Raw genomic sequence first — 24,146 nt, forward strand, 5'->3', positions numbered from 1 at the left:
TCAAGCACCTTAAATTTCCTGTAATACATGTATAAGTCCCACTAAACAGTGAGTACACACACAAATAAAGACTGAGAATTCTCTGTTTTCCAGATGTCTTTATTTGATAAAATAAATAGCAATTTCTCTATTACTTTGTACATAATTGATATTTATCACAGCAATTTGAAGGAAGTCATGATAATAATTAGTTTGGCACACTGTATACATACACTTTAATTGTTTCACTTTCCGTGTCGTAGTTTGGAGGTTACATGAAATTCATCTATAGATAATTACAACATTTAGTTGTTGCATAAATTATTTAGTTTTATGACCACCTACAACACAATAGAATGTTACAGTAAAGGATTTATACAAAAGCACCAATATTGCACATACCCATTTAATAGAGTTAATTCTGCATGATTATAATACAAGAGAGGTTTGATTAAGTTAATTTTATGAAACAGCCAAGGTCATGTAAGGACAAGCCAGGATTGTTGGTGGTGGAGAACCAGAGTACATGGAGAAAAACCACCGACCAACAGTCAGTACCTGGCATTTTCCCACTTGCCAACTCACGACCCAGAGGTAGAGGGCTTGTGTCGAGACATCTGAACCACTCGGCCCTCAATAATGATACATATACTTATGTATAACAAGAGATTCCAGATGGGTATCTTGGCACCCATTAAAGAATGATAAACAATAGTCAATCGGAAGAGGAAAGACCTTTTCTATGTATTTCCCTCTTCCTTTGTAACACCATGGTATTTAAACCCAACAAACTACACACAAAGTCAGCATAACAGCAAAGCAATAAAGTTGTTAAAATTCAATACCATCATCATCCTGAACTTCTTGTTTTCTTTACTGCTGTAATGTTCTTCTATGGCAATTTCAAGTTAATGATTTAAATTTGATAAGGCTCGGTGTCATTATTTCTGCTATTTTTCATAAGTTTATTTTGGGAACATTGATCAAACTTGGCCAAGAAACATCAAATGCATTAACTAGAGGGTTGATATAACAGTACTGAAAGACAAAAATAGAAGTCAGTTTTACGTTACGAATGGTTTTTGCTTAATGAATGCTGGCTGTTGCTAATAACACTCAACATTTGAAAGGAATCGAATAGTCATACACAATGTCTCTTTTCACATCATTTTAACAGCCAGGTTATTTAAAGTTGTGCCAGGTTTTGGAGATGGAAGAAAAAAACACCAACCTATAGTCTGTTCCAAGGATTCAAACTTGAAACCAAGAGGTGGAGGTCTAGTGGTAATATTTCAAAACACATAGACTTTCAATCAAACATATGCCTAAATTTGGTTGATCACCCAAACAATATTACTTATCGCTCTTTAAATCAAACAATGACTGCTAGCTGCCCTATAAAGTTCAAATATTGAAATGTGTCAAGCCAACAAAAAGTACACTCTAAAATAGAATTAACAAGGGAAATGTGAAAATGCTGATAAAACTGTAATGATAATCTTAACCCACCCCCCGTAATATATCCTATGTACTCATCTATTGATGGATTTTCACCATGTACCAAAATGAACAAGAGGCCCATGGGCCTTAACGGTCATCTGACTATTAGCACAATACAACAGAGTCGTTTAAAAGATTTTAGCCTAATTGACTCCTGTGACCTTAAATGAAAATCAAGGCCATATTTACACAAACTTGGGAGCCCTTCATCCAAGCATGTCACAGGCCCAACTCGGCCTCTTAGTTATTCACAAGAAGTCATTTAAAAATTTAAGCCATTTTGACCCCTGTGATCTTGAATGCGGTTCGAGGACATTTTTTTAAACAAATAAGGTAGCCCTTCATCCCAGCATGTCACAGGGGCAATACCAATATCAGTTCTCTAAGCCTCTTAGTAATTCACAAGAAGTCATTTCAAGATTTTAGCCTATTTGACCCCTGTGACCTTTGATGACGGTCAAGTTCATTCATTTGAAAAAAAAATTAAACTTGGTAGCTATTCATCCCAGCATGTCACAGGCCCAATATCAGGTGTCTAGGCCTCCTAGTTATTCTCAAGAAGTCATTTAAAGATTTTAACCTATTTGGCCCCTGTGACCTTGCATGAAGATCAAGGTCATCCATTTGAACAAACTTGGTAGCCCTTCATCTCAGCATGCTAAAGGCTCGAAATGAGTATCCTTGGCCTTTCTGTTCTTGAGAAGAATTCATTTAAGGATTTTAGCCTGTGACCTTGAATGAAGGTCGAGGTTTTTCAATTGAACAAACTTGGTAGCTATTCATCCCAGCATGTCAAAGGCCCAATATCAGGTCTCTAGGCCTCTTTGTTATTCACAAGAAGTCATTTAAAGATTTTAGCAATTTTGACTCCTGTGACATTGAATTAAGATCAAGTTCATTCATTTAAACAAACTTGGTAGCCCTTCATCCCAGCATGCTAAAGGCTCAATATAAGTACCCTGGGCTTTTCAGTTCTTGAGAAGAAGTTATTAGTTATTTAAGGATTTAATGATTTAAGCCTATTTGACCCCTGTGAACTTGAATGAAGATCAAGGTCATTCATTTTAACAAACTTGGTAGCTACCAGCATGTCACAGGCCCAATATCAGGTCATTAAGCCTCTAAGGTATTCACAAGAAGTTGTTTAAAGGATTTTAGCCTATTTGACCCCTGTGACCTTGAATGAAGGTCAAGGTCATTCATTTGAACAAACTCGATAGCCCTTCATCCAAGCATGCTACAGGTGTAATATCAGTACTCTGGCCCCGATTTCTCGAAACAAACTTAAGTCAAAAACTGACTTAAGTCATAAATTTTCATATAAGTTACATAAGGAGAAAAACTTAAGTTTTGACTTAAGTCTGTACTTATGTTTCGAGAAATCAGGGCCTGGGCTTTCTGGTTCTTGAGAAGATGCCGATTAAAGATTTTAGCCTTTTTGACCCCTGTGACCTTGAATGAAGGTCAAGGTCATTAATTTTAACAAACTTGGTAGCCCTTCATCCCAGCATGGTACAGGCCAAATACTATATATAGCTAGTGTCCTGGGCTTTTCTGTTAATGAGAAGAAGTCGTTTGAATGAAAAGTTTACGCATGACGGACGGCGCACTGCACACGACGACGGACGGAGCATGATGACAATAGGTCATCCTGACCTAAAATACATTGAATATATTTGGGGAAAAAAAGTGATGAATACTTATGTCCCATCACTATAACATTTCAAATAAGAAGTGACCTCTGTTCACAATGAATATGTACATGTTTGTATCATTTCAGTCAATCTATCAAGTAGCTTTCACTTGAAAAGATGAATGAGTTTATAATAAGCACATATTTTACTATGGTCAGTCATCATACACTCATTAAAAAGCCATTCTAAATATAAAGACAGACTGCCACATTCAAAGTTATCTTTTTTTGTATCATGTTTTTAAATACATGTATTAAACTATTTAAAGCATATATGTTTCATATTGATAAAATCTTTACTCCAAGACTTATTATGGAGACATGAGCATAGTATTTCATGTATGCAATTCTTAATCAACAGCTTCCTCGTTCTTATGAGGAGCAGTATTATTACTAGAAAAGCACCAATAATAGAACTGTAATCACAGTCATTGATTCACCACAATTTCCAGCATTTGGATCAACCACAGTTACTTCCCTTTGTTTAATCACCGGCTTTTGGTTCTATAGATATATTTTTCCTTCTCTATTAATATGTGTAATGCTGTGTTGACACAGTATTACACACACACATCAATATATATAATGAGAAAAATATCTAGAGTCAATGCAGAGTGACCATGAAATGTCTGATAGATCAGAATAAATTAACAACACTTCATCACACATTTGATTAAATTTAAATTCCATTTTAAATCCTTGCTGGTATAACGGGAATCATTCACTTACCACTTGATACCCGATAACATTTGTGTGGGATTATTGCATCTATTGGTGATAGAATGACATTGTACGCTAATGAAGTTGGAAATTCTGGTACCACACAAACGTTATCGGGTATCACATTATACGTGAATTATTCCCATTGAGTCAGGTTTTGTTGGGTAATCAGTGACTATCATGTCCATCAAGTACAAGATTCATTAAAGAATCTGGGTTGAAATTCATACTGTTTGAGAGATCTGCCAGTTCTTGTACAACGCCATCCCCTCCATTATTTAAACGCTGTTGAAGTGATGCAAAAAAGGCCCCAGTGTCTTCCTCCACTTGACCAAGGTTATTGTAATTAGCATCAATTTCATAAATGCGAACTTTTCCTGACAATTCGTCTCCAATTACAAGTCTATCTTGATTGTCAATGGTAATACTGTTTGGATTTCCAGACAACTCCTCATCATTTGTGAGAACAAGGCCAAGAAGTTTGGCAGAGGAATTGAGCACATGTATCATACCAGATGCATCATCATACACATAAACATTTCCTTTAGAATCACAACTTAGACATTTTGGTCGAAAACCTCTATACCTGGGATCGGTGATACCTCCTCCACGATTTCTAGTAGGAAACCCATTAGGTCGAGTGTAGCAAAGAGGCGAGGACCCCTCCCTCAAAAAGAGCACACAATGTTGCTTGTCGTCCACAATACAAATATGTAAGTCTTTCCGATTGCAGGCAAGTGAGATAATTGGGCCGAATGGCACACTCTGCTGGTGACATTGTATAGTGTTAATGATAGAACCTTGAGTGTTATACACAAGAATTACATGATTTCGCTGATCAGAGGTCAAGTTTACAGCAGTCACCAATAGAAACCCTGTTGGTAACATAAGGATTCGCCGTGGACAGAGACTTTCCGCTGCACTTACATACTCTCTTATTTGAGATTCATTATAGGACATTACCGAGTTGTAGTTCTCTAAGATCATCAGTAAATAACCGTCATGGTGTAGTGCTATGTCCAATAATATCCCATCCACAAACTTACGATCCAATTCTACACCTTTGTAATCGTATTTGATAATGAAAGGCCCATTTCCTACAAGTATCCAAAGTTTGTTATCGTTGGTCGCCAGAATGCGAGTGATCTTTGTTTGCTGGGGAGCTTGTTGCTGTTCACACTGAAATGAATGTCTCATACTCCCAGTAATGATACTCTGAGCCTTGCCTTGAAGCTGCATCATAAGGTTATGCATAGTTGTGCGATGAGAGCCGTCCAAATCCAACCCATCGCTGTATTCATCTTCCTGTTGAAATCCTCTGATCTCGTTCTCTGGGTGGCTATGGTTTTTATAGCAGCCCGCGCACATTTGTCCGTTACAATATGAGCATCTTCCTGATTTCTTATGAAAATCCGATAAGATATTATCACATACATGACATGTAGTTACAGATTGTTCTAATGAAGTGGAAACAAAATAGTTTGGCAAAAATTTTTCCACACCACCATCAGGTACCTGATGTGATTTCCTACAAATCGGACAAACAAGCACTTCTGATCGGTATCCATTTGCCAGCAGTTTCTCCAGGCATTCCTGACACATGGTATGACTACATGGTAAAATTTTGGGGTTTTTGTAATTGTCCATACATATGGGGCATGTCTCCTGTTCTATATAAGGTGGTGGGGTTTTAATCTTTCCTCCAGCCATAACTGGCTACATTGTCAGTCGAGGCCTTCTACCTGCAAAAGTAATATATATATATAGAATCAAAGTAATCCTAGCTGTCAGTATACAGTCAGAGAGGCTGGAATTTCACATCTTTCACATTAAAAGGCTCAAACATTGTAATTAAGAGTATACTGGAAGGTGATATTAAAGACACTCTCTACTCTATACCGATACTTACTGAAAATCATTAGGTGAAATAAATATACCAAGATACACATACCAGTTTCACAAGCATAAGTTACTGTTGTTCTGTACACCCCAGGACTATCTCATAGTAAAACTGAAGGCAGGTCAGGAGCGGACCAATAACAGGCATGCAGAGAATTCTTGTGAAGATTAATCAAAGCAACACTAGTCAACAGTGTACCGTTATTTGATTCTTTTGATTCACAACAAAGGACCAACCTACCTGTTCATTTGTTTTAATCAAAGTTCCAAGGCCACTCATAGATGCTGTGAATGATTTGGTTTGATTAGTTTAACGTCCTATTACGACCAGGGTCATTTAAGGATGTGCCAGGTTTGTTGGTGGAGGAAAGCCACCAACCAGTGGCCAGTACCTGGCAACTGCCCCACATGGGATTCGAACTCGCAACCCAGAGGTGGAGGGCATGTGGTAATATGTCGGTACATCTTAACCATTCGACCACCGCGGCCCCATAAATGAATGAAGGACTCAAACAGAGGAATAAAGAAATTTGTTTTTCATTTAAATATTGATTTAAGTATACTAGGTGTGCAGTGCTGAATTTTGGAGTTAAACATATATATATATACGGTATACCGTATTTATTTTATGATATTAAAAGTTGTTTCAAGAACAATAAGTTGAATAACTAATTTTCCTAAAATAACTGAAATAATTTTTACATTTAAATTATTTCTGAAATAACGATTTCAACACCAATAAATCCGGTCAGAATCTGAGTAGAACCTATCAATTTTTTTTTATAATTTTTTATTAATTACTAAAATTATCATTTTTATCAATGTCTCTTAAAAGATTAAAAATACGAAGTTCATAGCCAGATACCTTTGCAAAATAAAAGGTACATTATTTCGTTATGTATAACACACAGATTTCTGTTAAATTGACAAGAACGCTTGTCGTTAACATCGAGAGGTTCGATTTATTAATACCATCAAGTTGTATGTAGAATGAACAAAACAATATTTAATTTTCATCACAGAGTGGTTTTATTGTTTAGATGTGCACAGGTTCGCAGAGCATACCTAAGATTGCTGTTTCACAACATCAAAAATGCAGAGCCTTCAGTTTAGCTATGACATAGTCCAGGGGTGGATATCACGACAGTGATAGTAACCCCTGGAGTATCGATGATGACCCTCCCAGCAATGGTAGGACCAGTACTGTTCTCAATATTTCCAGAAACATATATACATAGAGATTGGAAACTCCTTCTTTGTCTTTGTTGACAGGCAGAGGGACCTCCGGTTTATAGGCATTTTGCCTTGGCTAACTACTTTGAAGTGTATTCTTTTAAACATGATATGTTTGCATCAACACAAAATTTAAACATTATATCATGGTTTGATGTGATCAGTTTTTCCATTTGATGTTATTTAATATGATTTTTGAAAGCACGAAAATAAGCAATTTTACCTGGTTTTTCGAAAATCAGGCATTCAAAACCGGAACTGCGTTTTGTTTTCTAATTAAATAAGTTGAAATATTATTTTTTCTATCCAAAATCGTACTCAAACCATCTGAAAATTATTGAACTTTTACAACATATCAAAGTTATTCTTTTATATTCAACTATTTAAGAGTTTACCTAAAAACCCCTAAGCACATACAGAGGTACATCTGCCGATCGTAATATTGGAGGAGTTGCCAATCTCTATGTATATATGTTTCTGATATTTCAGTTCTCTGTTCTACTCAGTTAGATAGAGCATTTTCAGAGGTCCAAGGTTCGAAAACCAGTCTGGCTGCAACATTTTCTCGTCCTTTGTTACAAAAGTGGCGCCCATCTTAATTACCCACGGAGTCTCGTAGATCTACATGTCTACTCTTGAAAGGATTAAACGCCGTGCCACTAAGCTAGTAAAAAATATAGCTCACAAATCATATCCCGAACAGCTATTAGAGTTAAGAATTCCTTCATTAGAATACCGGCGACTCCGTAGAGATATGATGAAGTGTTTAGAATAGTCCACGAAATATATCATTGTGACCGTGACAACCTGTTTAAATTCAACCAAAGATCTGTGACTCGTAGAAGCAAATATAAGTTACTAAAGAGTAACTGTAGACTAGATATTAGAAAATACAACTTTTCACAACGCGTCATCAACAGTTGGAACACACTACCAGATAATATAGTTGATGCTGAAAACATCAACACCTTCAAGAGCAGCCTGAACAGTTACTGGAAATATCATGAACTCAAATTCAACCCTAGCTGTTTCCATAACCTTCCGGAACCAGAAAACGTAAATGTGATGGGTCAGAGAGGCCTCCGGCCTATAATATGAAGACCTCTACGACAGGTAACAGGTACATGTATGTCTTCAAGGGCGAGGGCTTTGAAAAAGATGGGAGGAGAGACATATACTTATTTGAGCACTGAAGTTTGACATTCTTTCAATAATATATAGGACTAGCACAGACATATCAAAATATCCTCCTGAATTTCTGTCAATAATAAACGTTATATGTTACCACAAACATATCAAATATCAAAATACCGATACTCACCAGTCAACAAACACCCCCTCCCCACACCACCGATTCGAAAATTGGCAAAGACAGTGACCGATTTCAAAATGAGAGATATAATCTGGTGGATAATTAATTAAATATGCTTTTGTCGCTCTACAAACCTTATAAACTTAAAACAGGCCTACATTTTTCTGTTTTGCGTCGATTAATAGCTCCCGTGATTACTGTAGTTTCGGTTCAGAATTCATAACTTCCAGTTTCCGGAAATAGAAACAGGGAATCCCCAAAGTATATAAACCACAACACGAATGGTGCATTTTGTTTTCCGGATATGATATTTCAATGATACATTTTATTTTTCATTTACAAGTAAGTATACATGGCAGTTTATTAAGGACATGTAAAATACTACATTTTGTATTTTCTATCGGCAAGAATCACCTCAAGCGCTTGATCGACATAATCAACATCTGGAAAGAGATATCTTTAATTGAATTATAAATATCTTGAATCTTCTTCTTATAAAGAACACAATTCCATCGCAATCGGATCCCCTCGGAGAAATTACTCCGATATGTCGCGATTGAATTCCATCGATGCCGATGATTAGGCCTATATTGTGCGGATTGGCAGAGGCGTGATTGTGGAAAAAAGAGTGAAGTTATTTACAGTGATCGTGAAGGTGCATGTTATTTTTTATTTTCTTTTAATGACAGTTATAAGATAAAAATATGATAGAAATTTTAGGGAGTGGGGTTTAGGTCTTCAAGTTCTGTTTTTTGGATATACATGTATATGTGACTTGAAGACCTCTAGTGTAGTTATTTGTACTGTAGCTACCGGTAGGATGTTCCATTGTTTAATTGTGTGTGGAAACAATGAGTGTTTGAATATGTCCTTGGTGGCAGCTATATGTCTATATGTGAATGGGCGTGACTGTCTAGTCCTGAAGTCTGCCAGATTAAGAATTTGACTATACATGTAGTTTATTGCCACATGTAGCCCGAGATACTCTGGCCCAGACACCAGACTTAGACATTATGACAGATAAATGTCTGGTTTAGGGGCCCTAAACCAGACATCTATCTGTCATAATGTCTAAGTCTGGTGTCAGGGCCAGAGTATCTCGGGCTATGCCACATGATGGTGTATGATTTTATAAAATAAAATTAAACGTGTTCTTGTTCTGCGTGTTTGTAGTGAGGTCCAGTTGAGGTTTTCCATCATGTCTTGTACTGAACTTGTGTTATGGTATCTGCTTGTTGTGTAGCGTGCTGCTCTGCGGTGTTGTTTTTTTCGATTTGCATAATTTGATTTGTCTGGTGGGGGTCCCATACAGAGGAGCAGTACTCCAGTTTGGGTCTGACTATGGCTTTGTACGCATGTTCTTTTATATGTTGTGAGTTCATCTGTAGGTTTCGTTTCAAGAATCCCAGTGTCTTGTTAGCATTGGCTGTTATGTTGTTGATGTGCGTGACCCATCGTAAGTTATTTTGTATTGTGATTCCTAGGTATTTACAAGATGTTACTTGTTGTAATTTGTGGTCATGGAGTGTGTATGTATGATTGGTCTTTGTGCGTTTGTTTTAGATGCTAAGGACGTTACACTCGTCCGGGTGAAAGGACATTAACCAATCTTCCTCCCACCTACCTGCTGCATCTAGATCTTCTTGTAATTTGAGTGCATCTTGTGTGTTATGTATGATTTTGTATAATATGCTGTCATCTGCAAAGAGTCTGAGGGTGCTGTGTTTGATGTATTCTGGGAAGTCGTTTATGTATATGAGGAAGAGCCCAAACAGGTTCCTTGAGGTACTCCTGACGTAACTGGTATTTTTTCTGATTGTTTCCCTTCAAGTACAACTGTTTGGATGCGGTGATAAGAAGTCTATAATCCATGTAAGTGTTTGTCCTGTAGTACTGTAATATTTGAGTTTGTATTGTAGGCGATGGTGCGGGACTTTGTCAAATGCTTTGGCAAAGTCCATGATGATAATGCCTGTTTGTTTGTTGTTGTTATGGTTTTGTGTTAATTCATGTATAAAGGTGACGCTCTGAATCCATGTTGTAAATCATAGGGAATGTTATTGTTTTCGAGGTGTTTCATTGTAGAGCTTGTTATAATATGTTCCATGAGTTTGCATGAAATTGAGGTGAGTGAGACTGGTCTATAATTTGTAGGGTTGTGTTTGTCTCCTTTTTTATATATAGGGTGAACATGAGCATGCTTCCAGTCATGTGGTAGTTTTCCTGTGGTGAGAGATGTTGTGAATATTTTTGTGAGAATGGGTGCTGTTACGTCTTTTAGTTCTTTGAGTATTTTTCCATGTATTTGGTCTGCTAACCCTGAAGCTTTATGTGGGTTTATGTTTTCTAAGAGTTTTGTAATTCCCAAGCATGTTATGTGTATTTGAGGCATAATGGGGTGTGGTGATTGGCCTTTGTTTGGTATGTGATGGTTTTGTTCTGTTGTGAACGCTGTTTGAGAACATTTGCTTTTGTGGTGGTGTCTGTTACGAATTGACCATCTTCACGTAGGGCTGTAATATCAGTGTTTTCTTTTCGAGTTGTTTTGATGTAGCTAAATAATTTCTTAGGGTTATATCGTTTGTGTGTTGTTGGGGTGGTTTGCTCGTCTGTAGGGAGATCTTTAATCATTTTTTCTAAGTAAGAACGGTATGCATTTCGTATCTGTTTTTGTACCTCTGCTTTTAGTGTTTTGTATGAGTCTACGTAGAGAGTTTGTTATCCATGGAAGTTTATGTTTGTATGTCAAGTGTTTTTGGGGTATGTTCTTTTCCACTGAATTGTGTAGTGTAGATTTGAATTTGTTCCATAATGAGTCCGCAGTTTCATTTGTTTGTTGCTCTAGTGATACATGCAGTTCATTTAAATCTTGTCTAATTTGTTTCCAGTTGGCTTTGTTGTAAATGTATATGTTTCTGGGTTCTTTTCTTGATCTCTTAAGTCTGACATTAGAAGATATTAAAGATATATCTATTTAAAATAGAGATATCTCTAATTAAACACGATATAGAAATATCTTTAATTCAAATACAGATATCTCTTTTCAATTAAAGATGTCTGAATTTCAATTTTGTTAACGCTGTGACGTCACGAGGCTTTTAATGCATGCAATTTATATAGCCTCAGGCGCCATGAGTGTGTTGCCCCAATCGGGAACCTTCGGCACTTTCCGTAAACGAGATAAAATGTATTCTTTAGAGAATGCCCGAGGAGTTCCGATTGGTGTTGCCCTAGACCAGGCAGTATTAGGCCTACTTGAGAGAATCATATGATAACTGATTCTAACTGCCGGTATACGTGCTGTTGTGTAGCATACTTTTGAAACGGGGGGCTTTTATTGTGCTGAAGAAAAAAATACAGCATGACGTCATCATTTTGTGCATTAACACATACTGGAACTCAAGACGCAAGACGGGAAGTTGCGAAGTGCGCAATTTTAAAGTCGTCTGATAGATCTAACTCTGTAAGTATCGTAAAATATGAATAAGTTTAATATAATCTATGTTTGCATGTGAGAAATGAAATTCATTGAAAATACGTATTCAAAGGTAAACGAAATATAAACAACAACACAAACTCACAAACAAGAATGGGGTGTCTCAAGTTCGCGCAAATAGAAATCTGTAACGTCACAATTTTTTTAACTAACAGTATACATATATATATATTATAGTATCAAGGGTATGAACTCGGCGGTCGAGAAAAACGGACCTATTTTCTTGAAACCGTGATTATTTTGATAAATGGGTTCTATACATCATTGACGGATATCTTACCTTAAAAAGAAATAATTTATCTTTCCATTGAGTGCTTGATCAATAAAATTGGCCAAGTATTGACGAAGTTATGGCTTGATGAATCGGGAAATTTGCTAAAAATATGCTAGGTAGACATTTCCCTGTCCGGTCGAAATGTCGTCTCGGCTCTAATGGGTACCTCAAAAACCAAGCCAAAATCACAAAATCTACGCTTATCAAAGGCCTCTAATTTGCATAAGATAAGAATTTTCTCTGTAAAATGTCAATAGGATTATTTGAGGTGCCTGTTACTAAATTTTACATTATCAGGAGAAGAAAACATAGTCCATCTGACAGCACCTGGTAAGGGCTGGTTCTCTGGTATTTCGTTTAGTGGTAGCGCGACAGTAAAGATTGACAACTTCTGGAAAGTCGCTTCTGGTTGCAAGGCAAAAAAGGACAATGAAAAAGACAAGATATTGTAAGTTGTCTCGTACATATACATTGTATATATTATTCGTGGTAACGAACGAGCACACATGTACCGTAAAAATGTCCTCTCTACTAGAGTTAGAGGCATCGTTTAGACAGGAACTAACGGTAATCAAAATACCGTAGAATTGTGCCATGTTTATGTTATCAAAAATGTATTTTATTTTCGCGGTTTTGCGGACTATCGTCTGGGTCGCGATATTTTGGATCATGAAGTATTAAGAATCGGTTGAATTATTCATAATACACTCCAAGTCAAACTGCTAAAATTTTGACCCACGAAATAAACGACTTTACGGTACATACTTTGTGAATTATGACCTTTTGCTTCACATAGCGTAGTAACTAGATTTTTTTTTAAATGGCTTATACGTTTTTCAGCTCATCTCGATCTGCAAAGGCAATCCGAAGAGATGCACTGAATTGGGTTTGGGAAATAGTTTACATGCACTTTTTGTAGAACAACTGTGAACTATTTGCTTCCAAACTGAGATATGGCGAAGATATGTCCACACAGGTGCGTGTTTAGATCGATAAATTGGCCGTCATTACTAAGAGAATTTGTAAGGATTATATATACTACAATGTATTTATTCCGTCTTTGCATGGAGGTATTCTTTGTGACGCATTGTGTGTGTATGTCAACAAAATAATTAAGTCACAATCGATAGCTTTTCACAATGGAGAGAATTCATAACTCCAAATATTTCATAACTTTTATATAATTGGTAAAGAACATCTGAATCATCGACTGTGTTTCTATCTAAAAACATTGAAGTATGATATCCATATTAAGTAGATCATTTTAAACAAATCTGTAGAATTTAGAGTCGAAGTACGAGAGGAATACAACATTTGGCAAATCTGCTATAACGTGCAGCATTGTTTTCTTATGCCTTGAGGGAATGTTCCATATTTGCTTTACTTTAATTATTTCCATTCCAGCGTATTCTAGGATCAATATTACTAGGCAGTGCCGCTGTTGTCTTTGGTGGAGTCTATGGTGCCCTAGCTACAGGCTTTTATTATCTCATAAGCCAAAGAAAAAAGTAACGAGCATGACGCTAAACATCAGATTGATTTTCAATGTCAAGAGTTATACTAAGTTGTAGATGAGTTACGTTTTGACCAACATTATTCAGTCAGTGTTATAACTATTTATTTGCAGGCGTGAAAATATGACGATTAAATTAAATATATGCATGCCAACGAGTTACGCTTTTTCTTGAAAGATCATAATACAATATTAACATGTCTCATGATGAAAGTATTCTTCGAAACAATGAAACGGTGACAATTAAGATTATTCGCAATTTTACCGGTGTGAGATTTTTCTATCTCACCCTAAGGTTAAGACAAGTAACACGAGATCTTTGCGCGTGCTCACATTGGGTAAGAAAAAAATAATTTCCCTTTAGGGTGAGACAGGAGATATCAACCCTCGGGATTGGAGTCTTTCAGCCTCGTATTTGAATTTTAACCCCCTCCCCCTGAATTGAGATTCTCCTGTCAAACCAAAAGCAAATGAATTAAACGGGTCTATCGGCCCATAACCATATATGAAGTAAAGTCATGTTTATTATAGAATAGAAAGCCTCGGGAAATAGACAAGTCTCGGGAAACTAGAAACTTGCTATATCCCTCAACCCCATACTTAAACTGTATAATATGGAACAGTATACCAGAATGTGATGTCTCTGACGTTTCTGAACTCGTTCATGTTTATGAATAAAAATAGCACATTGAAGCACAGGCGTTTGGTTCTATAGACATTTTTCTCTCTATATATGTGATAATGACACAGTATTAGACACACCCATATATATAGACAAAACGGTTATAGAGCCAAACGCCTGTAATTGAACATTCTAAATATTCTCTAACGTGTTACCTAGTCGACTGATATATCGCATCTGTTCAAAAAGATACCAATAGAAGCTTTTGTTCTCCGCCATATTGAATTTAACTTTGATTTATTGTATATGTATTTTGTCAACCTATATGCCTTTGCACTTGGAATAAAATTGTATTGAGAAGCTATTAGGTATTAAGATTAGGGAGATCAAGCCCTTGGTAACGCAGTTGATGGTGGGTAATTTTTTCTGTATCGGGAGTACATTACAACAAAGCCATGGTAAAGATAGAAAAATTCTTCGATGTAGTTAGCTAGGTAATTTTGATTTATAGAACATGGTGTCCCATAAATTATGTTACATTTTCAAAATATTTACAACGCTGCCAAACATGAGCAATGGGAATCATATTTCAAAATAGCAAGATATGCAACATAAAGGTTTTGTTTAGAATAAAAAAAAAAGAATATTTACTTCTGATAGAAAGGTTGACGTCATTATGGCGTCTCAAGAATATGTTACGTTTTGTTCCAGTCTCCAGGTAAATTGCGAATATTACCAGAATGACAGAATGCAATAAAAAACGCCATATGACAAATTCATAAACCAAACAGTATGTGCTTTATACATATATAAGCAGTCGTCGATATATGTGTTCCAAGTTGCTCAAACGAAAACAAATAATTGTCTTTTATAAAAATTGTCACCATGGTAGAGTAGATGCTTTGTTCAGCGGTTTTATTTCTTTAGTACCTGGATTTAAATTATTCAGACCTTTGTTTTCAGTTTAAATCCATGTGCTTGATATTATGAATTTGACAACATATTTTTATAAAACATCCTGTATGAATACATTGTAGAGTTTCAGGTACATGTATCTTTCCCTGTCCGACCAGCGAAATCGTGGAGAGGCCTTTGCTGTGAAAGTAATGGAGTACAATGTTTTATATAACAATTTTGAACACTTTGCTTATTATCTTCGATAGGACATTGTCTGAGCAGGTATGGTTGATATTTGTTGGTTTTGTGCGACTAGATATAACCAAAACACGTATATCTAAAAATAATAAATTTGCATATTCGATACGATGAAGAGCAAATGGTCTGAGCATTGATTGTTGATATTAAGCAGTTTTGGAACACGAAAAATTGTTATGAACATAAATGTCTTGTAAACAGGAAGAATTTTTATTGTTACTGTAAACTGTGATTAACCTAATCATTGTTTGAACAACCTGGCGCAGGTCATGATTATAAATTTATTCCGTTTTAGGCGGACACTGCGATAGCAACGATACTTATTGGAGGGGCTGCTGTTGTGGTGGGATTTTTAATCATATCTTTGTTCAATCGCAAGGACTAAGGTATGTCAGCAAGGCTGTGTACCTACCAACGTTAGCGACTTAATCCACTCTCGAGGCTATAGCAAGACATTACAAAATAGTGAACATTTGACACTGGATAGTTTATTTCATACAACACTGTTATTCAAGACGTGTTCACATTCACTTATCACTGCAAGTTACATATTAGAAATGGAAACGTTACCATTTGTTTACTTAAATAGTAATAGTGAACTAAAGTTAAATAATGTGTAAAAAAAGGACGAAAATACTCCTTAAGTGTAAAAGTTACATATCTAGTTGAGAAGGAGAGATAAAAACTCTTTATCTATATACCTATATACTGAGTGTCATCTACATTGAACATTGGCTTAGTGTTATCTACCCGTGAACTGTTTCATAGAACTCCCAAACTAAAAGTAGCGTACATTGCTTGATAAATTATAGACGGTTTGGGTTTTAGTAGTTTAACGTCCTAGTAACAGCCAGGATCATGTAAGGATGTGCTAGGTTTGTTGGTGGAGGAAAGCCGGAGTACCCGGAGAAAAACCACCGACCATCAGTACATGGCAACTACCCCAAATGGGATTCGAACTCGCATCCCAGAGGTGTGGTAATATATCGGGACATCTTAACTACTCTGCCACCGTGGCCCCTTAAAGATATATAGACGTGTTTAAGTTATAAATAACATGATACAATTTCAAACTGAAAATAAATAAATTCATTCAAGAATTTATATATGTCTAAAATACACTTATCATTGCAAATTATATATATGAAATTGACATGTTACCGATAAAAATAAAATATCATATAAAAACTGCAAAACTAATCGCCCAAGATACATATATAATTACTGTCCTTAAGCAGTATAAAAGTGCGCGTGTATGGGAAACAAAAGCTAAAACAACATGCCGGAACCTCTAACGAGAAAACTCTGGTTGTACACGAGTGGGAAACGTGGATTTCAGATTTTCAGATTTTATTTCACTCTCAGACATACAAGTATGTAACAGGAGGTCACTATACATAATATAAACATACAAGTGTATTGGGCCCATAGCGCAACAGTGCATTACAATATGTATTAGTGATGTACATGCTCAATCAATAGTTTTTCAAATTTTTCAAAAACTTACATATATCTGTCAGAACAGTAATGTTACATATAGTAAACAGGCCTTTCATTTTGATAACACTATGGTTTCTATAATAGTAACTTGGTATATACATTTCTCGTAAACGTTTCACCATTTCATTTCTGCATTGAAACAAATAATGATATTCGTTTCCAATATCAGTAAAACATAGATTACAAGTTCTATTTACTTCAGGGGTCCCGGTCCATCTTCCAGTTTCTATAGGTAAGTGCATGTTCGAGGTTCTGAATTTTATGATGATTTGTCTATCTATTGGCTTTAGTTTCACAAGATACTTTTCAAATTCAAAATTGCTTTTAGAAATAGAATAAGTACGACCTCTTGATGAATTCTCTATATCATTAAACCATTTTTGTACAAATTGATCTTGTAACCTTTGTTTTACGATAGATTTCAAATATTCTCTATAATATGTACATACATTCTGGAAGTCCCATATATAATTCAAACCAGTTTCTTCAAAAATGTTTTTAACATTTTGCATCCATTTGAATTCCATGATATTATTTGTTTGCAAGTTTAACATCAACTTATATATATTACTTGAAAGATTATCAGTAGTAATCAATTTATGCCAGAACATAATAATTCTGTTTTTAACCTCTATATAGTGAGGGAATCTCCCTAATTCACCATATACCATGTAATTACACGTACTTTTCCTTACGCCGAGTATACGTTTACAAAACTGTAAATGAAGCTTTTCTATAGCTGTAATATTTTCGTGACCCCATACTTCTACTGAGTACATCAATATTGGTAAAACAAGGGAATCATATACTTTTAACTGGAGATCAATAGGAAGAGGGATGTTTCTTATTTTCTTGTAAACAGCAAACATAGCTTTTCTTGACTGATCCAACAGTTTCAATTTCGTTTTATGAAAACTCCCATTGTAATTCATCAATATTCCTATATAAGAAAACGAATCTACAATTTCAATCTCTTTGTTAAATAATGTGAAATGAGGACGAGTTCGAGACTTCCTCTTTGAAAAAATAACAATTTTTGTCTTATTTGTGTTTACTTCAAGTGGATGGATGTTAGGGTAATATGACGAGCTAGATTCATGGTCAAAACTCTTCTTGTGAAGCTGTTGATAGTATCAATTCAATTATCAATAACATAAACCATGTTTTTAATATTGCACTATAGCAAAAATATTTAAATGTTAAGGTGAAAAAGATACCCACTTGTATGGATCCCTAGTTTTGAAAAAAAAAACCAAACCTATCAATCCAAAATCTTTTTGTATATTAAAACATTGGTTTGTATTTCACGATCGGATTTTCGACATGTAAAAATATATGTGACCGGAACTCCTGGAGCATCGAGGATGCGGATTTTACAACATTTTGTGTTTATTACTACCGTGGGAAATATAAGCTCATTCGCAAACAGTACCAGTAATTCTATTCATTTTACAATACTTACCTTTGTTATGAGCCAAGAAAAAGACGAAACCGCCAAGTGATATTTTTTTTGATATCGTAAAAATGACGTTATTCCGGTGAATTTGACGTCACTTTTTAGCGGGAGTGAAAGACGTTTCATTCACCGGAAGGTTAAAGTTCTGGATAAAGTTAGAAAAAGTTTCGTCAGATGTGGAACAAATTCACGTGATCATATTGATGGAAAAAGCATTTCGTATTGTCGGATAAAAGTTTATCTGTCAGTATATGGGACAGTTAAAGGCCCACTACCTTTCCGGAGCAAAATTTAAAGGTTTCTTAAAAACATTAATACCAAAAGAAAATATATATCGATGGCTTAAGATGAGGTTACAACACCAAACATATGCAAGATTTCCTGTCTAATGTACGATAACAGTGGAGATTCATTTCGCTGTTTTGCCGTGTGGCGCAGTGATAGTCAACTACCGCGCGGCATTTAGGACGACGGCGGGAAACATAAAACGACCCGCGTTATGAAAATTAACATTTTATTTATTCTAATTAAACAGTTCTGAAGGTGACGATAAGTGTGCTAGTAAACGTATAGTTAATAACTTCTGCGACTTTACAAAATTATTGATCTCGTTTTACATTCCTATTTTAAAAATTAAAAGCCGTTTCGGAAAGGTAGTGGCCCTTTAAATCCTAGTTATCTCGCACCAATAAGACGTATCCACATAACTTTTTTTGTTATCTCCCTTTGTAAAGCGATAGTGGCGCCACGGAGTAAAGCAACTTCCGGTTTACATGGACAGAGCATTGTATAGTAGTTAATGTCAGTCGATCTTTCGCGTAAAACACGTTAATTACGAAACGTTAGAGGTATATGTGAGTTACGATTGAACTGTTGCTTAAAGCACATGAAAGAATATTGTTAACTGTCAAGTTAAATTTAGTGCAAAAACTACCGACTCAAAGTCTCCGGTTACGTGATAATTGGCGGTATGATGATATCGCCGTAATATACAATTTACGCGTACATTTTGTAGGTAGTACTTTACATATACACCCTGTATTACTGTTGACTGTAATTTGACAGGTACAAATGTAACGTCTACATAACTTATTTGTTTGTAAACGTTTTTAGTTTAATTCTAGCACTAAAAAGTTGCCGTTTTCAGTGAAATAGATCAATTTATTTTTTAATCCCACAGGGACCTGGCACGAAAATTTTAACCAATAGTATACATATATATATATATTATAGTATCAAGGGTATGAACTCGGCGGTCGAGAAAAACGGACCTATTTTTTTAAAACCGTGATTATTTTAATAAATGGGTCCTATACGACATTGACGGATATCTTACCTTAAAGAGAAATAATTTATCTTTCCATTGAGTGCTTGAGGAACAAAATTGGCCAAGTATTGACGAAGTTATGGCTTGATGAATCGGGAAATTTACGAAAAATATGCTAGGTAGACATTTCCCTGTCCGGTCGAAATGTCGTCTCGGCTCTAATGGGTACCTCAAAAACCAAAACAAAATTACAAAATCTACGCTTGTGGTGGTAAACAGTACCCATAACTGTGTTCATCCACAATCTCCTTTGGAGGTGTCATGTCCCGTACTTTGTAGAAACTCCATTTAAACATCGTGTAGCTCACTTACTTTAACCGTCACCGCCATGTTCATTTTTCTCTCGGAACGCTTCTCGACTTTACATATCGTGACTACATTATGCAAATTATGTTATGTTGTGCTTATGTGTAAACTCGAAAAGCGTTCCGAAGAACAAATGAACATGGCGGTGACGGTTAAAGTAAGTGAGCTACACGATGTTTAAATGGAGTTTCTACAAAGTACGGGTTATGACATCTCCAACGGAGATTGTAGATGAACACAATTATGGGTACTGTTTACCACCACAAGCGTAGATTTTGTGATTTTGGCTTGGTTTTTGAGGTACCCATTAGAGCCGAGACGACATTTCGACCGGACAGGGAAATGTCTACCTAGCATATTTTTCGTAAATTTCCCAATTCATCAAGTCATAACTTCGTCAATACTTGGCCAATTTTGTTCATCAAGCACTTAATGGAAAGATAAATTATTTCTCTTTAAGGTAATATATCCGTCAGTATTTTATAGAACCCATTTTTTAAAATAATCACGGTTTTAAAAAAATAGGTCCGTTTTTCTCGATCGCCGAGTTCATACCCTTGATACTATAATATATATATATATGTATACTGTTAGTTTAAAAAAAATCGTGCCAGGTCCCTGTGGTTTACCCATACTGATGTCTTCATAATACACATGTACATTTATGTATATGTATCTGCTTCGACCACGGCACATGTACGTGTAGGAGATTGACGTCTCGCATACCAACACTATCTTCATAGAAATCCATTTATTTACATTAAAACACTATGCTTATGTTAATTATTATTGACAGAACGTCAAACTTATGTCAGTTAATGTATTTTGAGTGAATAAAGTAATACTATGTTAACAACATATGTTAACAACATCTTGTTAAAGGATTTGTGCAGTCAAAAATGATAATTTCAGTTCATGTAGAAACCTCTCCGTGCCGCGCGCGACCGGAATAACCTGTAAACCGCCGTTATCGAGGTCAAATTTTTTAGCTCTAAATCGTGTGACGTCACAATAGTCCGTGGCTTATAGCTGTACTAGAACTGATGTGCTATCACTTACATCGACGGTCACAGGAAAAGTCGATCAAAGATTTTTTAATGATTACTTTTTAAAAAGGTACAAGATATTTTATCTATTTATAATGCCTGTATACAAGTAATTTCAATTTTCAACACTTTATGTGGTTACTTTTTTGATTATACGATAAATGTTCATCTATCATACTATTAAATCTCGGTATGATATACAAAACGGTCGACAATGAATATACTATTTTAAGGATTTAGTTTAATTTTGAAATAATGAATTTAAATCTACACTTAAACTGTGATTTAGGAACATATATCAGAAATACCATTGATATATTTCTGCTTTTTAGTAAGCGTTATGGATAAAGTTTCAAAGGCAACAATATAGATATACATATTATTTTCGGTATAAGTTCGGTACTGTTACTCCAATATCACATAACTGATAACCGTCCACATTTTATTTTTACTCAAAAACTGTGCCGTGTTTGCATCGTTATAGAAGAAGTTTGAAATAAAAACACGGATTCTAGATATATTCATGCTAAATTTTGTCTCAGTCCAGACTGATCCGAACATCATTTTGATATCGCTATCAAACTGGACTGATTATCTAATCTAAAGTTAGATATATGCTTGTCTGAATTTTTTAAGTGGTGTAAATGGAATGTTTTGAAACTGTAAATATCTACATCATAAAGCTAGAATAACCATTTACTCGAAAAACTCAAATTGTAGATCTAACGTATACGTATATATGCTGTATACATGTATAGTACTAGGCTTACCTTGTGTAGCCGCGGACTACTCTGACATCACAAGACCACGTGACCACCTAGCTCATTATCTCTGAACCGTAGTCGACACTACCCGTAAATCACGACCAAAACCAACCGATAGCGCTAAAAGATAGGCGATTCGTTGGGTGGGACTTAATTTTTCATTCATCCAAAGCAATATCCTGACGTATTACAAAAAACAAAAAAAAAAAAAAACAAAAACAAAAATTGGCTGCACAAATCCTTTAAATGTACTTGTATTAATATACACATTTCTACTATCATAACCTGTACATAACATAGGTAACATACAGTGTAGGTTCTCCCCCGTTTAGGTCAATTTTGGCAATAGTTTCTTTCCTGAAGGTACAAGTCAATCCATGTAAGATTTGGCGTCACATAAATAATTTAAACTATTACAAGTAGGATAAGCATTAAAAATACATTGAGTGATGGTAAGTTGAATGTAACAGTTTTATTTCCAGAGCCTAGGGTGCAGAAAGAACACATGGCAGATATTACAGCATATGCAAAAAATCTATGTATGCACAAATGTCATTATTGTATTCTAGACTTTTTGATGGAAGAGTGCTGTTAATATGAAAAAAAAATTCATTAATCTACATGTATATTCTTTCTGTGTCTAATCCAAAATACAGCAACCACAAACTAAGGCACAAAACTGTTCACATGTGTGAATACATACATTGTATTTCTATTTCAAATGACAAGAGTCCTACATTTTAATAGACACCACATATGAGAGGTAAAAAACGGTGCGTGAACTACATATAGTGGTTTTCATCACTAATTTGGATCATGTATAATGTACTAGTAAATTACTTTCAAAGGTAGGTCAAAAACAGTCTCACTCTGCAGACGGACATCTTGATTTTCTAGTTTGGAATTTAGGCGTGACATGCCAGTGAATGTACCCAGTTCTTTTAAAAACTTCGATCTGTACACACACAAACATACACCTATATAATAATATATGTAAGATGTATACATGGTACATATATGATGGTTTTGGTGAGAAATGTCGGAATAAACGCATACATTATCGTGATAAGTGGATATATTACCACATGCTATTTTCACCATGCTTTAATACATTCTCGGGGAAGATGGAAGACGTAAGATCGGACTGTTGTGAAAACCGAATGTAACACAGTCCGCTGAATGACTGGCTCACCTACTCCGCGTCGCGGGTCGACAGCAAGCGTAGACGCCATCGTTGGGCTGTGTCTGGCTCCAAATAGCTCCAATACAGGGGTGGTCAACAACTCACACGTCCGTTTCGGTTGGGGCTAGGTCTGGAACTGGGGCTCAAGCGGGAGCCCCAACGTCACTTCCGGTAGTGTCCGGTCAGGGGTCTTCGGGACGCTTGACATCCCTGGGCAATTTTCACTACATTCCTCCCCACTTTATATTTGGGACTTGGTGGTAGGTCCAGGGATCAAAGGAGTCCTGGGATTTCTGTTTCAGTGAACCGGCACCGGTTCGAGTGATACATCTGGCTGGGCCGTTATCGGTCCAGAGATACCCTATTGTTACCGTTTCGGGCGTCAGGGAACCACCGTCTCCGGGGTTGGGAATGAGCTGGTCACCCTAGTCAGACAGACGAGAAGGATTCTCATCTGTCAGTCCTAGGACGACTTCCATGTCGAGGTCCCTGAGGATCTCTGCTATCCGCTGAGCTGCATAGCCCAACAGATATGGGTTACTGTATGGGTGCCCTCGAGTTACCCGGGAGTAAGTTAAGTCCATTTCCCGGACAAGCTGACCCCAGGCAATGACCCACAGGGTCCGACAATGAGTGCCATTGTGATGGTAAGGGTTGGTCCTTCCAGACATACTACAGTAGGTGTTTATGAACCGTCTCTGCAATGTTTGAACTGCCAAACCGGTTCCGCTGAGGCAGTGACATGGTATCTTCGGGCTTGGTAGTGTAAGCTCAGTCTCGGACCTTAGGGTGTACAGGTATGCAAACTGCCATGGGGGAACTAGGTCACACAGTACCGGAAGGGGCAACCTCATAACTTGGTAGGGCTGGATAACCTGTGGTTCACGTTCCCACTTATACTGGAGATCCGGGAAAGTCACTGCTAGGTCGATACCGACTTCACTTGAGACTTTAACCCCTGGCTGCTTTGACAGCCTCAGGATAGAGTGATTATCTTCAGATGACAACGGCCCATTTAGGTAGGCTCCAACGTCCCTGTGGAAACCCCCCCTGTTGGTCTGGGAGATCTCAACTTTGGTAGGGTAGTTGTTAAGGTCACAGAACACCGCTACTCCTCCCGATACCCTCGGGCGGTACCCAGCCTCAAGGGAATCCTTTATGTCCTGTA

The 24,146-nt window shown here is 36.4% G+C and overlaps 2 protein-coding genes across 4 annotated transcripts in view; both read right to left on the minus strand.

Annotated features, from left to right (window-relative positions):
* The window catches only part of LOC138321320 (uncharacterized), a 167,670-nt gene that overhangs the window by 25,195 nt on the left and 118,329 nt on the right, over window positions 1–24,146 (minus strand). The gene's annotated exons all lie outside the window — the stretch shown is intronic.
* Window positions 79–8,586, minus strand: LOC138321325 (uncharacterized). 3 transcript variants are annotated; one of them, XM_069264948.1, is made up of 2 exons: window positions 8,495–8,586; window positions 79–5,634 (listed from the first exon to the last, which is right to left on the minus strand). In XM_069264948.1, exon 2 carries the CDS (start codon window positions 5,600–5,602, stop codon window positions 4,061–4,063), a length of 1,542 nt encoding a protein of 513 aa, XP_069121049.1. In that variant the 5' UTR covers window positions 5,603–5,634; window positions 8,495–8,586; the 3' UTR covers window positions 79–4,060. The 3 variants fall into 3 exon arrangements, with proteins under 3 accessions (XP_069121049.1, XP_069121048.1, XP_069121050.1); XM_069264947.1 differs by having other exon boundaries at window positions 8,471–8,577; XM_069264949.1 differs by lacking the exon at window positions 8,495–8,586 and adding an exon at window positions 7,959–8,353.

Source organism: Argopecten irradians, chromosome 4, assembly GCF_041381155.1.
Source record: "Argopecten irradians isolate NY chromosome 4, Ai_NY, whole genome shotgun sequence".
Classification (NCBI taxonomy): domain Eukaryota; kingdom Metazoa; phylum Mollusca; class Bivalvia; order Pectinida; family Pectinidae; genus Argopecten; species Argopecten irradians.